This window comes from Garra rufa, chromosome 1 (genome assembly GCF_049309525.1).
Source record: "Garra rufa chromosome 1, GarRuf1.0, whole genome shotgun sequence".
NCBI lineage: Eukaryota > Metazoa > Chordata > Actinopteri > Cypriniformes > Cyprinidae > Garra > Garra rufa.
In genome coordinates this window covers 47,659,134-47,672,234 of record NC_133361.1, presented here as the reverse complement: position 1 = coordinate 47,672,234, position 13,101 = coordinate 47,659,134, and the positions used below count along the sequence as shown (strand labels likewise).

General features: G+C 37.6%; 1 protein-coding gene across 1 annotated transcript; it reads left to right on the top strand.

Moving 5' to 3' along the window:
• Positions 1-8,730: 8,730 nt before the first annotated feature.
• selenow2a (selenoprotein W, 2a) lies at positions 8,731-12,369 on the top strand. The gene is made up of 4 exons (XM_073833402.1): positions 8,731-8,831; positions 10,890-10,987; positions 11,078-11,154; positions 11,266-12,369. The coding sequence occupies exons 1-4, from the start codon at positions 8,803-8,805 to the stop codon at positions 11,347-11,349; spliced, it is 288 nt and encodes a 95-aa protein (XP_073689503.1). The 5' UTR covers positions 8,731-8,802; the 3' UTR covers positions 11,350-12,369.
• Positions 12,370-13,101: the final 732 nt, after the last annotated feature.

The following is a 13,101-nucleotide window of genomic DNA, read 5'->3' as shown; positions in this document are numbered from 1 at the left end:
ATTTAAGCCACTGACACACACACTTCCCGGGCGAAGTCTTATTGTTCCGTATGGTCATTATTCCGGGCGTTTCTTTCCGTGTTTGTTTTCCCTGTGTTTGATTCCTGGACTCCTTCCCGTGTTTGATTCTTGCTGCCAGCCCCGACCTTCTGCCTGTGTTTTGACTACTCTTTGGATTATCCTTGTTGTTGTTGTTTGCCGGTGATTGACCCTGTCTGTGTACCACGCCTTCTAATTAAAGCCTGCATTTGGATCCGAACGTCTGTCTCCCGAGTCCCCTACTGTGACAGTAGCAGTCTATGGAAGCCATGGAATTAAAGAATAAAAAAAGGGAATTGTGAGTTTATATTTAAATTATTCTCGCAATTCCAAGATTATATCTCATTTTTCTGAAGAGAAAAATTAACTCATCATTCTCTCTTTTCCTCTTGGCTCAAAATCATGAGACACTAAAGACTGGAGTGATGATGCTAAAAATTCAGCTTTGCCATCATAAGAATAAATTAAATTTTCAAATAAAAATGGTGAGCATAAGATGCTTCTTTTAAAACCATAACAAATCTTACTGACCAAACATTTGACATGTTTGAGTATACATATATTACTCTTATACTGTACTGAAGAAAATTAGATTTGCTGACTGTAATTCCTCTGTGCTTTAGATCTACAACAGACATCAATAAAGAGCATGATCTTAACACAGTCACAGGATAAGAAGGATTATGTTGTAAACAAAGCAGCCAGTGAAAGCTGTTTGTTGGAGAAGCCCGACTTAACCAGACATAACAACACTGGCTCAACCAGTACCTGTGAGTTCAAACAACAGTAGACAGAGGAATGTTTGAAACTGGTATTTTAGCTATTTGCGCTGCAAGTGATGCATAAATGACAGACTTTAATTTAAAAAGTATGTGGCACAAATGCATTGATTCTTCTAAATGCTTTGTCTCTATTAATGAACATGAATAAAAAGTCAGTTAACTGAGTTCAAAGAGCTCTCCACATTATTCCCGTATGATGCCTGGTTACACTTATTGTTAGTCATTGAACTCACAGAACTGAGTTTTTATGCTGCCCTGTCATTTTGAATGCACACATGCTTGTCTGTTTTTATTTTCTCTGAACTATTTCATAATCATTTTCATGTGAATTATGAAAACAGGATATATTGTAATGAGGAGGACATTAACATTTCCCCCCTGGAGAGCGTTTTTCCATTTCTACAATAAATAAAGAGCACAATTATCAGATCAAAATGAGAGAAAAAAAACTGTGTTTCTTTAACTCTGTTGTCATCCAATTCACATGGGAGCACTAAAATTAAACTAGCATTATTCACATTTGACATTTGCCCTTCTGAATCACCAGTGTAACATGTAATTGAACAAACCCACTGATTTTATAAATCACTGACTGGAGCTCAGAATGCTAAGCCTTAATTGAAACACTGTTGACGGGATTACGGAGCGCCTTAACAGTGATCCAGCGTTCATGCCGAGTCACTCGAAAACTCAAAGCCGGTTTAGTCTCTGCCATCTCGCCACCTCTAACCACCCATAATTGCTTCCTGACCTTTTGCCCTGACAGCCTGACTTTGACCTGTCACGTCCTGTTCTGGTTCCCAAGGGTTGTCCAGTTGGGGATCAGGAAGGGGGACCCCTGAGAACCAGACATGCTAAAGCAGGTCCTATAGTTTTAGGTATTAGCAGGGTGAGATATATGGGTGCTACAAAAAGCATGCTGGGAAAATCCAGGCTGCAGGTGGTTTATGTGCAGAATAGAGGGTTCCTGATGGTGGGAAAGTAAGGGTCTATGTTTGTGAAGTCCCTCTAGAGGCCGAACCGGCAGGTTTAGAGGTACATAAATGGGACAGGGGATGCAAACATGCTATTTCAGTAGTTCTAAGTGAAGTTGGCCTTTGAGACGGGCCTCCCCTGTGGGTTGTGGCACACAGACAGGAAGCTGAGGATGGATGACTCTTTTTCGCCAGGGTCTAAATCATCCCTCACTCTCTCCCTCCCTCCCTCCCTACTTCTCTCGCTCCACCTGGAAAAACAGTGGTGTGAGAAATGTGATCCTGACGGAAGGGTAGGCTGCGGAGGGGTGTAGTTGTCTAAGCTGCTTTACGCCATTACACTAATGGAGATAGATACGGGCTGGAATCATCTTCCCTTCTTCGCTGCTGGATGGAGAGATTGAAAGAGAGTGAGAGAATATCTTCTCTGATGAGCTATGAGAGCTAGTGTATGAATGTGAGAGAAGGGAAGATGCTGGGAGTTGACGACTGATTGTTCATCTCCCATCTCACACACCTTCATAAGTCTTCACACACTCATGCAGGGAAAGATTATGACCAATGGGCCAATAGAGAATCTGACTTCCAGGGGACTCAAACTGAGAGAAACCAAGTAATAAGCCACTAGAGATGCTAAAATGATTTTACAGTGTGAAATAAATGAAGAATATGAAATGCTATCTGTTCCTGACTTCTCCTCAACACTAATTATGGTATATTGTAATACAAGTGTTTATCTTGTAATAGCAACTTTAGTTTCTGAATTTGATACATTATACACTGTCTGGGAAAAATATGCACAAAATTAAACAGCTAGTCACTGTGGTGGCACCTTTACAGGCACAACTTTGTACCTTATTTACCCCTAAAGGGGTGCATACTACCTTAGAGCAATGTATTGCCAAAGGGGGATTGGGAAGGAACTGCAGGGGTTTCCTGAATAATAAATAAATCAGATGTAAAATAAAACTGAAGTTTGATGTAGCTTATTGGCATTGTCAATTCAAAGGCTTCCAACATTTCTGTAGACAGTTTTAGCAATTCACCAGTATTTCACCATATTAAAAATGAACATTTGAAAATTAAGAATGACAATTATGATATATGAATAGAGCTGCAAGCAGCAAAATTAAGGGACCAAGCACAAGAGGAACAATAAAGAGCAAACTGCAACACTCAGTAATTAAAGCCATTTTACGATGATGTTAGTCAAAATGGCTGAAAAATCATAAATATAAGATTTAGTAATATGATTGGTTTATCACTTTTTTAAATGACACCATGGCACATTATCAAATTGTTATGGTGTGGTCAGCGTGAGGTCACAGTGACACATAAAGAGTTGCAGCCTTAGTATCAGCTTGGCATCAAGCCAACAATTTCTTTGATGAATTATTCAAAAACATTTTGGTCTATTAAAAAGCTTTTGATAACTTTTTGTCAGCATGGTCTGAAGATGATCTGAATCCGATTTGGTATAGGACCAAAGGACAAAATCAAACCAAAAGTCTTGGAGGAGTTCGAAAAAAGTTTTTCAATGAAAATCAAAATGGCGGAGGGAAAGTTACTGATTATGGCATAATTGGTTTATAATTGTTCTCGGCATGATCCAGTAAATCTATCAAGACCAGTGTCATGACAATAGACAAAAATGATCTAAAACTATTAGCATTTTTAAAATCTCATAACCTTTGACCACAAGGTGGTGCTGACACCAAACTTTTTGAGCACCTGTAGGGCATATTGCCAAAGAAACAGCGAGATTTATAGCAATGCGTTAATAGGTTCCCTTTAATGGAAGAGTTCATCCAAAAATGAAAATTTGATGTTTATCTGCTTACCTTCAGGGCATCTAAGATGTAGATGGCTTTGTTTCTTCAGTAGAACACAAACAAAGATTTTAAACTCAAACCGTTGCAGTCTGTCAGTCATATAATGGCAGTCAATGGGACCCACGTCTTGGAGAGTCAAACAAACATGCACAGACAAAACCAAATTAAACCCTGGGGCTCGTGACGATACATTGAGATCTTAAGACACGAAACAATCGGTCTGTGCAAGAAACTGAAAAGTATGTATATTATTTATTACCTCTGATCCAACGCAATGTTGGATCAGAGGTAATTATATAAATAAATAAAAATTATATAAATACGGTTTAATTTGGTTTTGTCTGTGTGTGTTTTTTTGACTCTCGAAGCTGTGGGTCCCATTGACTGTCTAACAGACTGCAACGGTTTGAGTTAAAAATCTTCGTTTATGTTCTACTGAAACAAAGTCACCTACATCTTGGATGCCCTAGGGGTAAGCAGATAAACATCAAATTTTCATTTTTGGGTGAACTATCCCTTTAAGGCAAGTCATTTCACTTGGTGGCCATCTTTGAAATGCCTCTCAGGCATGCAAGTGCAACTCCTGTCTCTTTAAATGGGGAAACATCAAATTCTCCAAAACTGTTTGCCAAGCTTACAGTTTAATTTTCATATTTGAAATCACCAAAGAAATCTGACAACAGCTGTCTCATAGCTCTAGCAACCAGGACTTCTAACAGCAGCTGCAGTGATGTGATGACTTTAAAGATTAGCTTATTCATTTAGAAGGAGGGGCTTCTATAGAACAGACATATTGAGCGTTGCATTTTCTCCCATTCAAAACTTTATGAGTCCTTGGTAAAACATAAAACTTTTTGACCAAAATCAATATGGCTGATGCCTAAAATGGACAACATGGGAAAACTGGGTATCGTTTGACTTTGCTCAGTGCACTGAATCTAAAGAGATCAGTTTTTTTTTATTTTTGACCAAAGTGTTCAGAGGTTTTTGGCAAAAATAGTCATTTTTCATATTTCCTGAACATTAGGTGGCGCTACAACGAAACCTCAGGTCATTGTTATCATAAAAAACACCAAGTTTGGTCTGAATATGACAAAAAACGTTGAAGAGATACAGCCCCATGTCCAATTTGACGAGCTTTTTGTCAAATTCGTTTGTGCTGTTTTTAAGAACGGATAGGTCTATCAAAAAGCTTTCGATAACTTTTTCCTGGCGTGGTCTGAAGATGGTCTGAGCCAATTTTGGGTGAAAATCAGACAAACCATCTAGAACGAGTTCTAAAAAGTTCTTTTTTCAAACTATTCTGAAATTACACATTGTGAAATATTCTGACAGAAATTTAGACAGTATGGCTCAAAAGGTATGAGCATGAGTGAAACTTTCGACAAGTGGTGGCACTAAAGACTTTGAATTAAAGACATCAAATTTGCTGTTGTTAATGTTGAGACTGTCCTAAATCAGTGTGCCAAATTGTATAACTTTCCTGCAAGCAATGATGGGAATAACGGCGCTATAAATAAACAGCGTTACTAACGGCGATACTTTTTTCAGTAATGGGTAATCAAACAAATTACTGTTTCCCCCGTTACAACGCCGTTACCGTTACTGACTTTAAAATGCACGTTACTATAACTGAGAACACCGAAGCGGCACATAACCAGTGATGATGATTGGTGTGTCTGTAAGCGTGGTGTAACTGAGAACGCGATGATTGCCTTAGATTGAGTAAATTTCCATTGTTTGCCAATCAGAGGCAAACAATGGACAACATCACAACATCACAACGATGGCAAGTCCAACAAGTTCAAAGGTAGCTTTTGCAAACTGGAAGTATAAGCACAACTTTCCCTCCCTGAGGTGAAAGGCAAAAATATTTATGTAACGTGCAACTTATGCCCAGGAAAAAGAAGTACTACTAGTTACTTTGCCTGGTAATTAGTTACTTTTATAATGATGTAACTCAGTTACTAACTCAGTTACTATTTGTGAGAAGTAACTAGTAACTATAACTAATTACTTTTTTAAAGGTACGTGCCCAACACTGCCTGCAAGTGGATCTATGGGCTGCCTGCCATAGGCTTCCAAAGCAGACAAAGAAGAAGAAGAAGAAGAAGAAAACTAACAGATAAGTGCCATTGCACCTTTAGTGCTTGCCCCTAATTAATAGACCTATAATTACCAAATATAATTTTTTTATTTTACTGGACAATTGTAATTTACCCCAGTAATATATTAATATTTTCAGTTTTATAGTTACAGTCTAAACAGTATTATAATTCAGTGCCCTCCACTAATATTGGCACCCTTGGTGAATATGAGCAAAGGTGGATGTGAAAATAAATCTGCATAATGTATCCTTTTGATCTTTCATTCAAAAAATTCACAAAATTCTAACCTGTCATTGAAGTAAAACAATAGAACCTAGGGGTGAAATCTCATTATGAAATAATTGTTTTTCTCTAGTTCACATTGGCCACTATTATTGGCACCATATTATTGCAACATCCTTTTCCCAAGAAAACAGCTCTGAGTTTTCTCCAACAATGTCTAATGAGTTTGGAGAACACCTGGCAAAAGAACAGAATCTCTCTAGATTCTCCAGAATCTCTCTCTTCCCAGCTTTATGTTATTGCTTCTTCTCTTCAGTTTCTACAGAGTTCAGGTCAGGGAACTGAGATGGCCATGGTAGAAGCTTCATTCTGTGCTCAGTGACACAATTTTTGTGTTGATTTCGATGTTTGTTTTGGATCATCGTCCTGCTGGAAGATGCAACCATGGCCCATTATAAGATTTCTAACAGAGGCAGTCAGGTTTTGATTTTTTATCTGCTGGTATTTGATCGAATCCATGAAGCCATGTATCTAAACAAGATGTCCAGGACCTCCCGCAGAAAAACAGGTCCACAACATTAAAGACCCAGCAGTATTTTTAACCGTGGGCATGGGGTATTTGCACCAAAACCATCTGGAGGGTTAGCTGCCAAAAAGCTCATTTTTTTCGTTTCATCTGACCATAGAAGCCAGTCCTGTTTGAAGTTCCAATCATGTCTGACAACTGAATATGCTGGAGTTTGTTTTTGGGTGAGCCAGGGGGATTTTTTCTTGAAACCCTCTGGAACAACATGTGGTGATGTAGGGCTGTTTGATCATTTTATTTTAGGCTTTCTGACCCCAAGACTCAACAATTCTCTGCAATTCTCCAACTGTGATCCTTGGAGAGTCTTTGGCCACTCAAACTCTCCTCCTTATCGTGCATTAGGATAATATAGACACACATCCTCTTTTAGGCAGATTTGTAACATCTTTAGTTGATTGGAACTTCTTAATTATGGCCCTGATGGTGGGAATGGGGATTTTCAGTGCTTTAGCTCTTTTCTTACAGCCACTTTCTATTTTGTGAAGCTCAACAAACTTGTTCTGCACATCAGAACTACATTCTTTGGTTTTACTTCTTGTGATGGATGATTAAGGGAATTTGGCTTTTGTGTTCCTCATATTTATAATCCTGTGGAACAGAAAGTCATGACTGGACAGTTTTATACTCCTAGCCACCCTTAATATTGTAATATTAATGGGAATATACTTCAGAGATTTTTTTACTTAGACAAATTTCTAGGGATGGCAATAATTGTGCCCAACGTGAACTAGAGAAAAACATTTATTTCATGAGATATCCCCCCCATTTCCATCGTTTTGCTTCAATGAAAGGTTAGAATTTTGTGAATTTTTTGAATGAAAGATCTAAAGGATAAACAATGCAGATTTATTTTCAGTCACCCTTGCTCATATTTACTAAGGGTGCCAATATTAGTGGAGGGCACTGTATGTGCAGCTCAATATGTATACATCTAAGGGGTTCAGCTAGCAAAAAGGATTGGGAACGCCTGCTTTATGTCCGCTTGTGTACTACTATGGCAATTTTAAGGGTAAGTAAGGGACAAAGATGTCCCTTTAGAGATAATGGCCCTGTAACAAGCTGTTGTACCTCAAAGGAGCAATTTTTCCACTTTTTTCTGAGAGTGTAAATTTTGTTCTTCCATCTTCATTTCTCAAATTTGCTCATTATTTGGACATACCTGACTATTATATGTTATTTTCTAATCATAAGATAAATGCAGGAGAAAAGTTGGAAGCTGGAAAAAAATTAAGCTGAAAATATAACACATCTGTGCCTCTTCTCTCTCTCTCTCAAACTTTTCACTCGGCCAGTCAAAACCATTGCATTGTGGTGTCAGTCGTGAGTCCTGTATGACATCATCATAATGAGCCCATAATGGTGTAATGTGGCTCCAAATCACCGTGTCTCATTTGAAACCCACCTGGCCCTTAATAACAAATGACACAGCAAATCAGTGCACTATTCTGTGAAAATGACTGCAGGAGTGAGTCATCGGTAGAAGCGAGCCGTGTTCAATCTTAACAACAATCGGGGCCCAATTTAACAAATGCTTTAGTCTGTTTTTTTTTCTTTCTTTCTTTTACACAGGCAGTGATGGAGCAAATGATTGGTGCACGTTTGAGATCTCATGCTATCATATATTCTCTTGACGTCTTTACCCCATCAAGGACGTTTTGGATGTCCTACTTTATTTTTTATGTGTTATAAGCAATGAGTATGCTGTACTAAAGTGTGCTACATGTTCCTACATTCATAAAACCTGTGTCCTCTGAATTAAATTGATGAGACGATTAGAAATAATTATGTAGGCCTAGTAATCTGACAATTAAATTCAAACTGACTATACTTTCAGACATTTAAAAATAGCTATAATGTAAATTTCAGTAACAAGGTTAGTTAATTCATTTAATCCCACCAGTAAATAAATAATCAATTGTAAGTAACTGATTGATCCACATGATAAAATCAGGTAACAGTTCATTTTACAGTGTCCTTGTTACACATGTACGAGACGCTAGGATTCTCCAGCCCCCCTTTCTATCCAAGAAGTAAAATACATGGCTCACATACATAAGAATTTGGAATTAAATGGGTTAATGTCTGCTGCCATCGTGTGGCTTTTCAACGACATGTTTCTGAGGCTGTTTGGCTGCCTTTTTGTTGTCAAAATGCCTCTTCCAGCTGATAGAGGGCACTAGAGGTTTAGTTTCATATAAGATCAGTCAGAGACGCGGAAACACAATAGTGTGAAGCACGCAGTGACGCAGCTGGGCAGATATGGGTGTACAAATAAAAGTTGAATACTGGTGAGTGATTTTACAACAAGTAAACCTGCCAATTATCTAAAATATTACGTAATTTATAACCGTTTGTCTCTACTGAGGTAAAATGTTTTGGTATTGAGGTATATAGTAGATTAACCAGCTCATGTAGATTGCTAGCTCTGCTATCTTTGTTATTAACATAACACTATTCGTTATCTCATCGTCCTTACGTATTCATGTCATATGTAAGTTTATCATACATCATGTTTTAACACGTGCTATTCTCCAAATGCCCGGCGTATCTCGTAAACAGGTTTCATAGAGAAGTGGTTTAAAGATCATGGGTGCTACCACAAAGGTTTAAGATGATCCATCCTGTCATGGGGTTTTAGCAGGAAGACTGCGTTGTTCATATCTCTTAGGAAAAGGAGAACAAGGGACTTCCATCCAGACTCTTAAGCAACCCAGGAACCCCCTAAAATACTATATTTACTTATAGTATAACATTGTCTAACAACTACAGACATTAGCTTTTTAATGCTTAACAGATTGTGTCATATGTAGACGTATATTAAAACAAATTAAATATATATGTATGTATTTGTATTTCTGAATAACTACTATAATACTATGTCATATATATTTGACCCTTGGTTCCTGGAGGGCCGCAGCCCTGTGGAGTTTTGTTCCAACACACATACTATGCAGTTTTCAGTTAAGCCTGAAGGACTTGATTAGTTGGATCAGGTGTGTTTAATTAGGGTTGCATCTAAACTCTGCAGGGCTGCGGCCCTCCAGGACCAAAGTTTGACATTCTTGGTTTATAGCAAAGAGATATGACGCACAACAACTGAACTGTGAGGAAAGTTATGTGCGATGGTATGAGCTAGATTGATGTCCCCAGAGAGATAACCTGTGATAGTTATGGTATTCAGACAATTTTAGGACTGAGTTTTTCCCCCTCCTACACAATGTTCTAAATGGAAGCCCTTTCCACCATGGAAGGAAAAATAAATAAATGGGTAATTGCTACTTTTAATCTCACAATTCTGACATTTATTTTTTTTTAATTCCATAGTATAATCAGAAACAGAATTGTGAGATGTACACTACCAGTCAAAAGTTTTTAAACAGAGTTTTTTTTTTTTAAATCAGTCTCTGCTGCTCACCAAGCCTGCATTTATTTGATTCAAGGTACAGCAAAAACGGTACAATTTTGAAATATTTTTACTGTTTAAAATAACTGTATTTATTTTAATATATTTTAAATTGTAATTTATTCCTGTGATTTCAAAGCCAAATTTTGGCATCGTTACTCCAGTCTCATGATCAATCAAAAATTATTCTGATTTGCTTTATGTATTATTATTATTATGTTGAAAACAGCTGAGTAGAATTTTTTTCAGGTTTGTTTGATGAATAGAAAGTTCAGAAGAATGCCATTTATCTGAAATAGAAATTTTTGTAACATTAGAAATGTCTTCATCAATTTTGATCAATTTAAAGCATGCTTGCTAAATAAAAGTATTAATTTCTTTAATTTCTCCCCCCCCCCCCCCCCCCAAAAAAATTATACTGACTCCAAGCTTTTTTTTTTCTGTTTCTTGAGCAGCAAATAAATAATATTAGAATGATTTGTGAAGGATCACGTGACACTAAAGACTGAAGTAATGATGCTGAAAATGTAGCTTTGATCACAGAAATAAATATATTCTAGTAGAAATCAGTCATTTTAAATTGTAAAAATATTTCACAAATTACTGTTTTTGCTGTACTTTGGATCAGATAAATGCAGGCTTGGTGAGCAGAAAAGACATCTTAAAAAACATTACAAATATTACTGTGCAAAAACTTTTGAGTGCTAGTGTAAATCTCAAATTCAGAGGAAATAAGTCAGAATTCCAACTGACTTTTTCCTGAATTGTGTTGAAGTCCAAATTGTGAGATAAAATGTCATTGTTACTTTGTTTTGTTTTGTTTGTATTCTGTAGTATAAAGTGGCTTTCATAGTTCTAGTGTCCTGATTCATTGTCAGAAACTCATTTGCCTGGAGCCAAACATTTGTCGGATGGCACAATTACTGTCAATTTTGTGTCACAGTGGCGGATGAGGGTACGAGCCCCGCTATCAGGAGCTCAAGCGGGTCGTCACTGCTGAGTTCACTGATGCGGATGTCAGTGGCTTCGTTGGCCGCCAAGGTATGTTGCAGATACATGATAATGCGATCATTTATATCTGGATTATGAATGTGAGCAAACATCATCAGCTCTTCTGTTTCTCTTTCCCAGGGAGCTTTGAGATTGAGATCAATGGACAACTGATCTTCTCAAAGATGGAAACCAGTGGCTTCCCTTATGAGGATGATGTAAGTACATATCTCAGCACTGGACAGGCTGTATAACATTTTCCCCTATAAAAAGCTGATGATTTCTTTTTCAAATGTGTGTGTGCATCTCTCTTTCATCCCTTCCAAAAGATTATGGATGCTATCCAAAGAGCCTATGATGGCCAGCCAGTGGAGAAGATCACCAAGAGCCAGCCTCCATGTGTCATCCTCTAAAGTTTCACTACTTAACCCTTCACTTTTGGCTCTAAAAATGTCAATTTTGAACTGTTTTGTTGGCATAACTGAAACATCTAATTCTGAGGTGCCCAAACTTGGTCCTGAAGGGCTGGTGTCCTGCAGAGTTTAGCTCCAACTTGCCTCAACACACCTGCTAGCAAGTTTCTAGCATGCCTAGTAAAAGCTTAGCTGGTTCAGGTGTGTCTATTTGGCATTGGAGCTAAACTCTGCAGGACACCGGCCCTCCAGGACCGAGTTTGGACAACCCTGGTGTGGAGAAAATTGTATTGCATGTTCCTTAAACATCCCCTCCTCTGCACTCCTCTGGTCTGTTTGCTGGACGTTAATGATTATCGTAACTCTAAAATGAGTAGTTACGATATGAGGCCTTCAGTCCACGCATCCTTTAAGCTGGAGGAGTAAGATGTGGGGATGCTAGGAGGAGACGGCCAGTGCAAGGGTTAATGTCTTTGTTTTTCTTTTGCCGTTGAAGCCACATTGCCTACTGGGGTCACTGTTCATCTGCTGATTGTTTGTTTTTGCTTTGATACACTAATGTACTAAAATGTTTGCTGCAAGAACGGAATGCCTAAAGCTTGGGTCATCTAATTCACATTATTTTTTGGTGTGTCTGAGTGCATAAATTGTCCACCATCCCATATCCGCATGAAGAGATCTCAAATAAATGAATATACTATTGGTGAGTACTTGAAATGCTTGTTTGATTTACTGTAGGGCACACTCTAGACCAATTTTGCTTGGTGTCACAGCTCAGGTGATTTGCCTCTGGCAAACATTTTGTATAGTAGTTGTTTTTGTATTAGTAGTGTAGTGTAAGACTTTTGCATCGTTAAATCAAACCAAATATCTGGTTTAAGGGCATTTTAAAGACTTGCAGACACTGCCCCATGATGACTGTGCTTTTGTTTTGTTTTGGTAGGTATGTGTGTTTAGAAACTATTGTAGACCCGGTTTATGAAACATCACTCATACGGTTAATAAAATAATGAGCTTTCATCTGGTTTTGTCCTCCAGTTGTGTTTGGATCTCTTGTTGTCTGATACCTTTGTTGCCTGTACCTTTGCTCTTCACATAGCATTTACTGTTACATGTGTTCCGCATTCATCTTTATTCTGTTCATGTATAATCAAACAGAACACTGTTACAAAAAAATGAGGTACTGGTTTTGATATGTGTGTCATGGTCTCAGCAAATGTTTGATATGATAGTAGTAATATTGTTAATTTAAACTGACTCCAATAGGAAATTACATTAAACAATTAGTAGTCTTTTTCAGTCTTTTTAATTAAGGCAGAAAATCAAACCTAATTCAATGTAGCGCAGTGGGGTGGAAGCTGCTTCTTGTGGTTTTAAAGCCAGTGATGTTTAGCTGCTTAACATGGTCTAATTTATTCTTTTAATTTGTTAATAAAATAAAATGCATGGATCAAAAGTTTACATGCACTTGATTCTTATTACTGTGTTGTTACCCGAGTGATCCACACCTTTTTTTTTTTTCCCCTTTTCTTTTTTCATGTAGTGATAGTGGTTCATGAGTTCCTTGTTTGTCCTGAACATTTAAACTGCCTGATGTTCTTAAAAAAAAAAAAAAACTTCCTACAAACTTTTTTTTTTTTTTTTTTTTTTTTTTTTAGCATTGTGTACTTCCAACAATGACTGTATGATTTTTAAATCCATTTTTTCACCCTGAGTACAACTGAGGGACTCCGTTGGAACTATTCTAGAAGC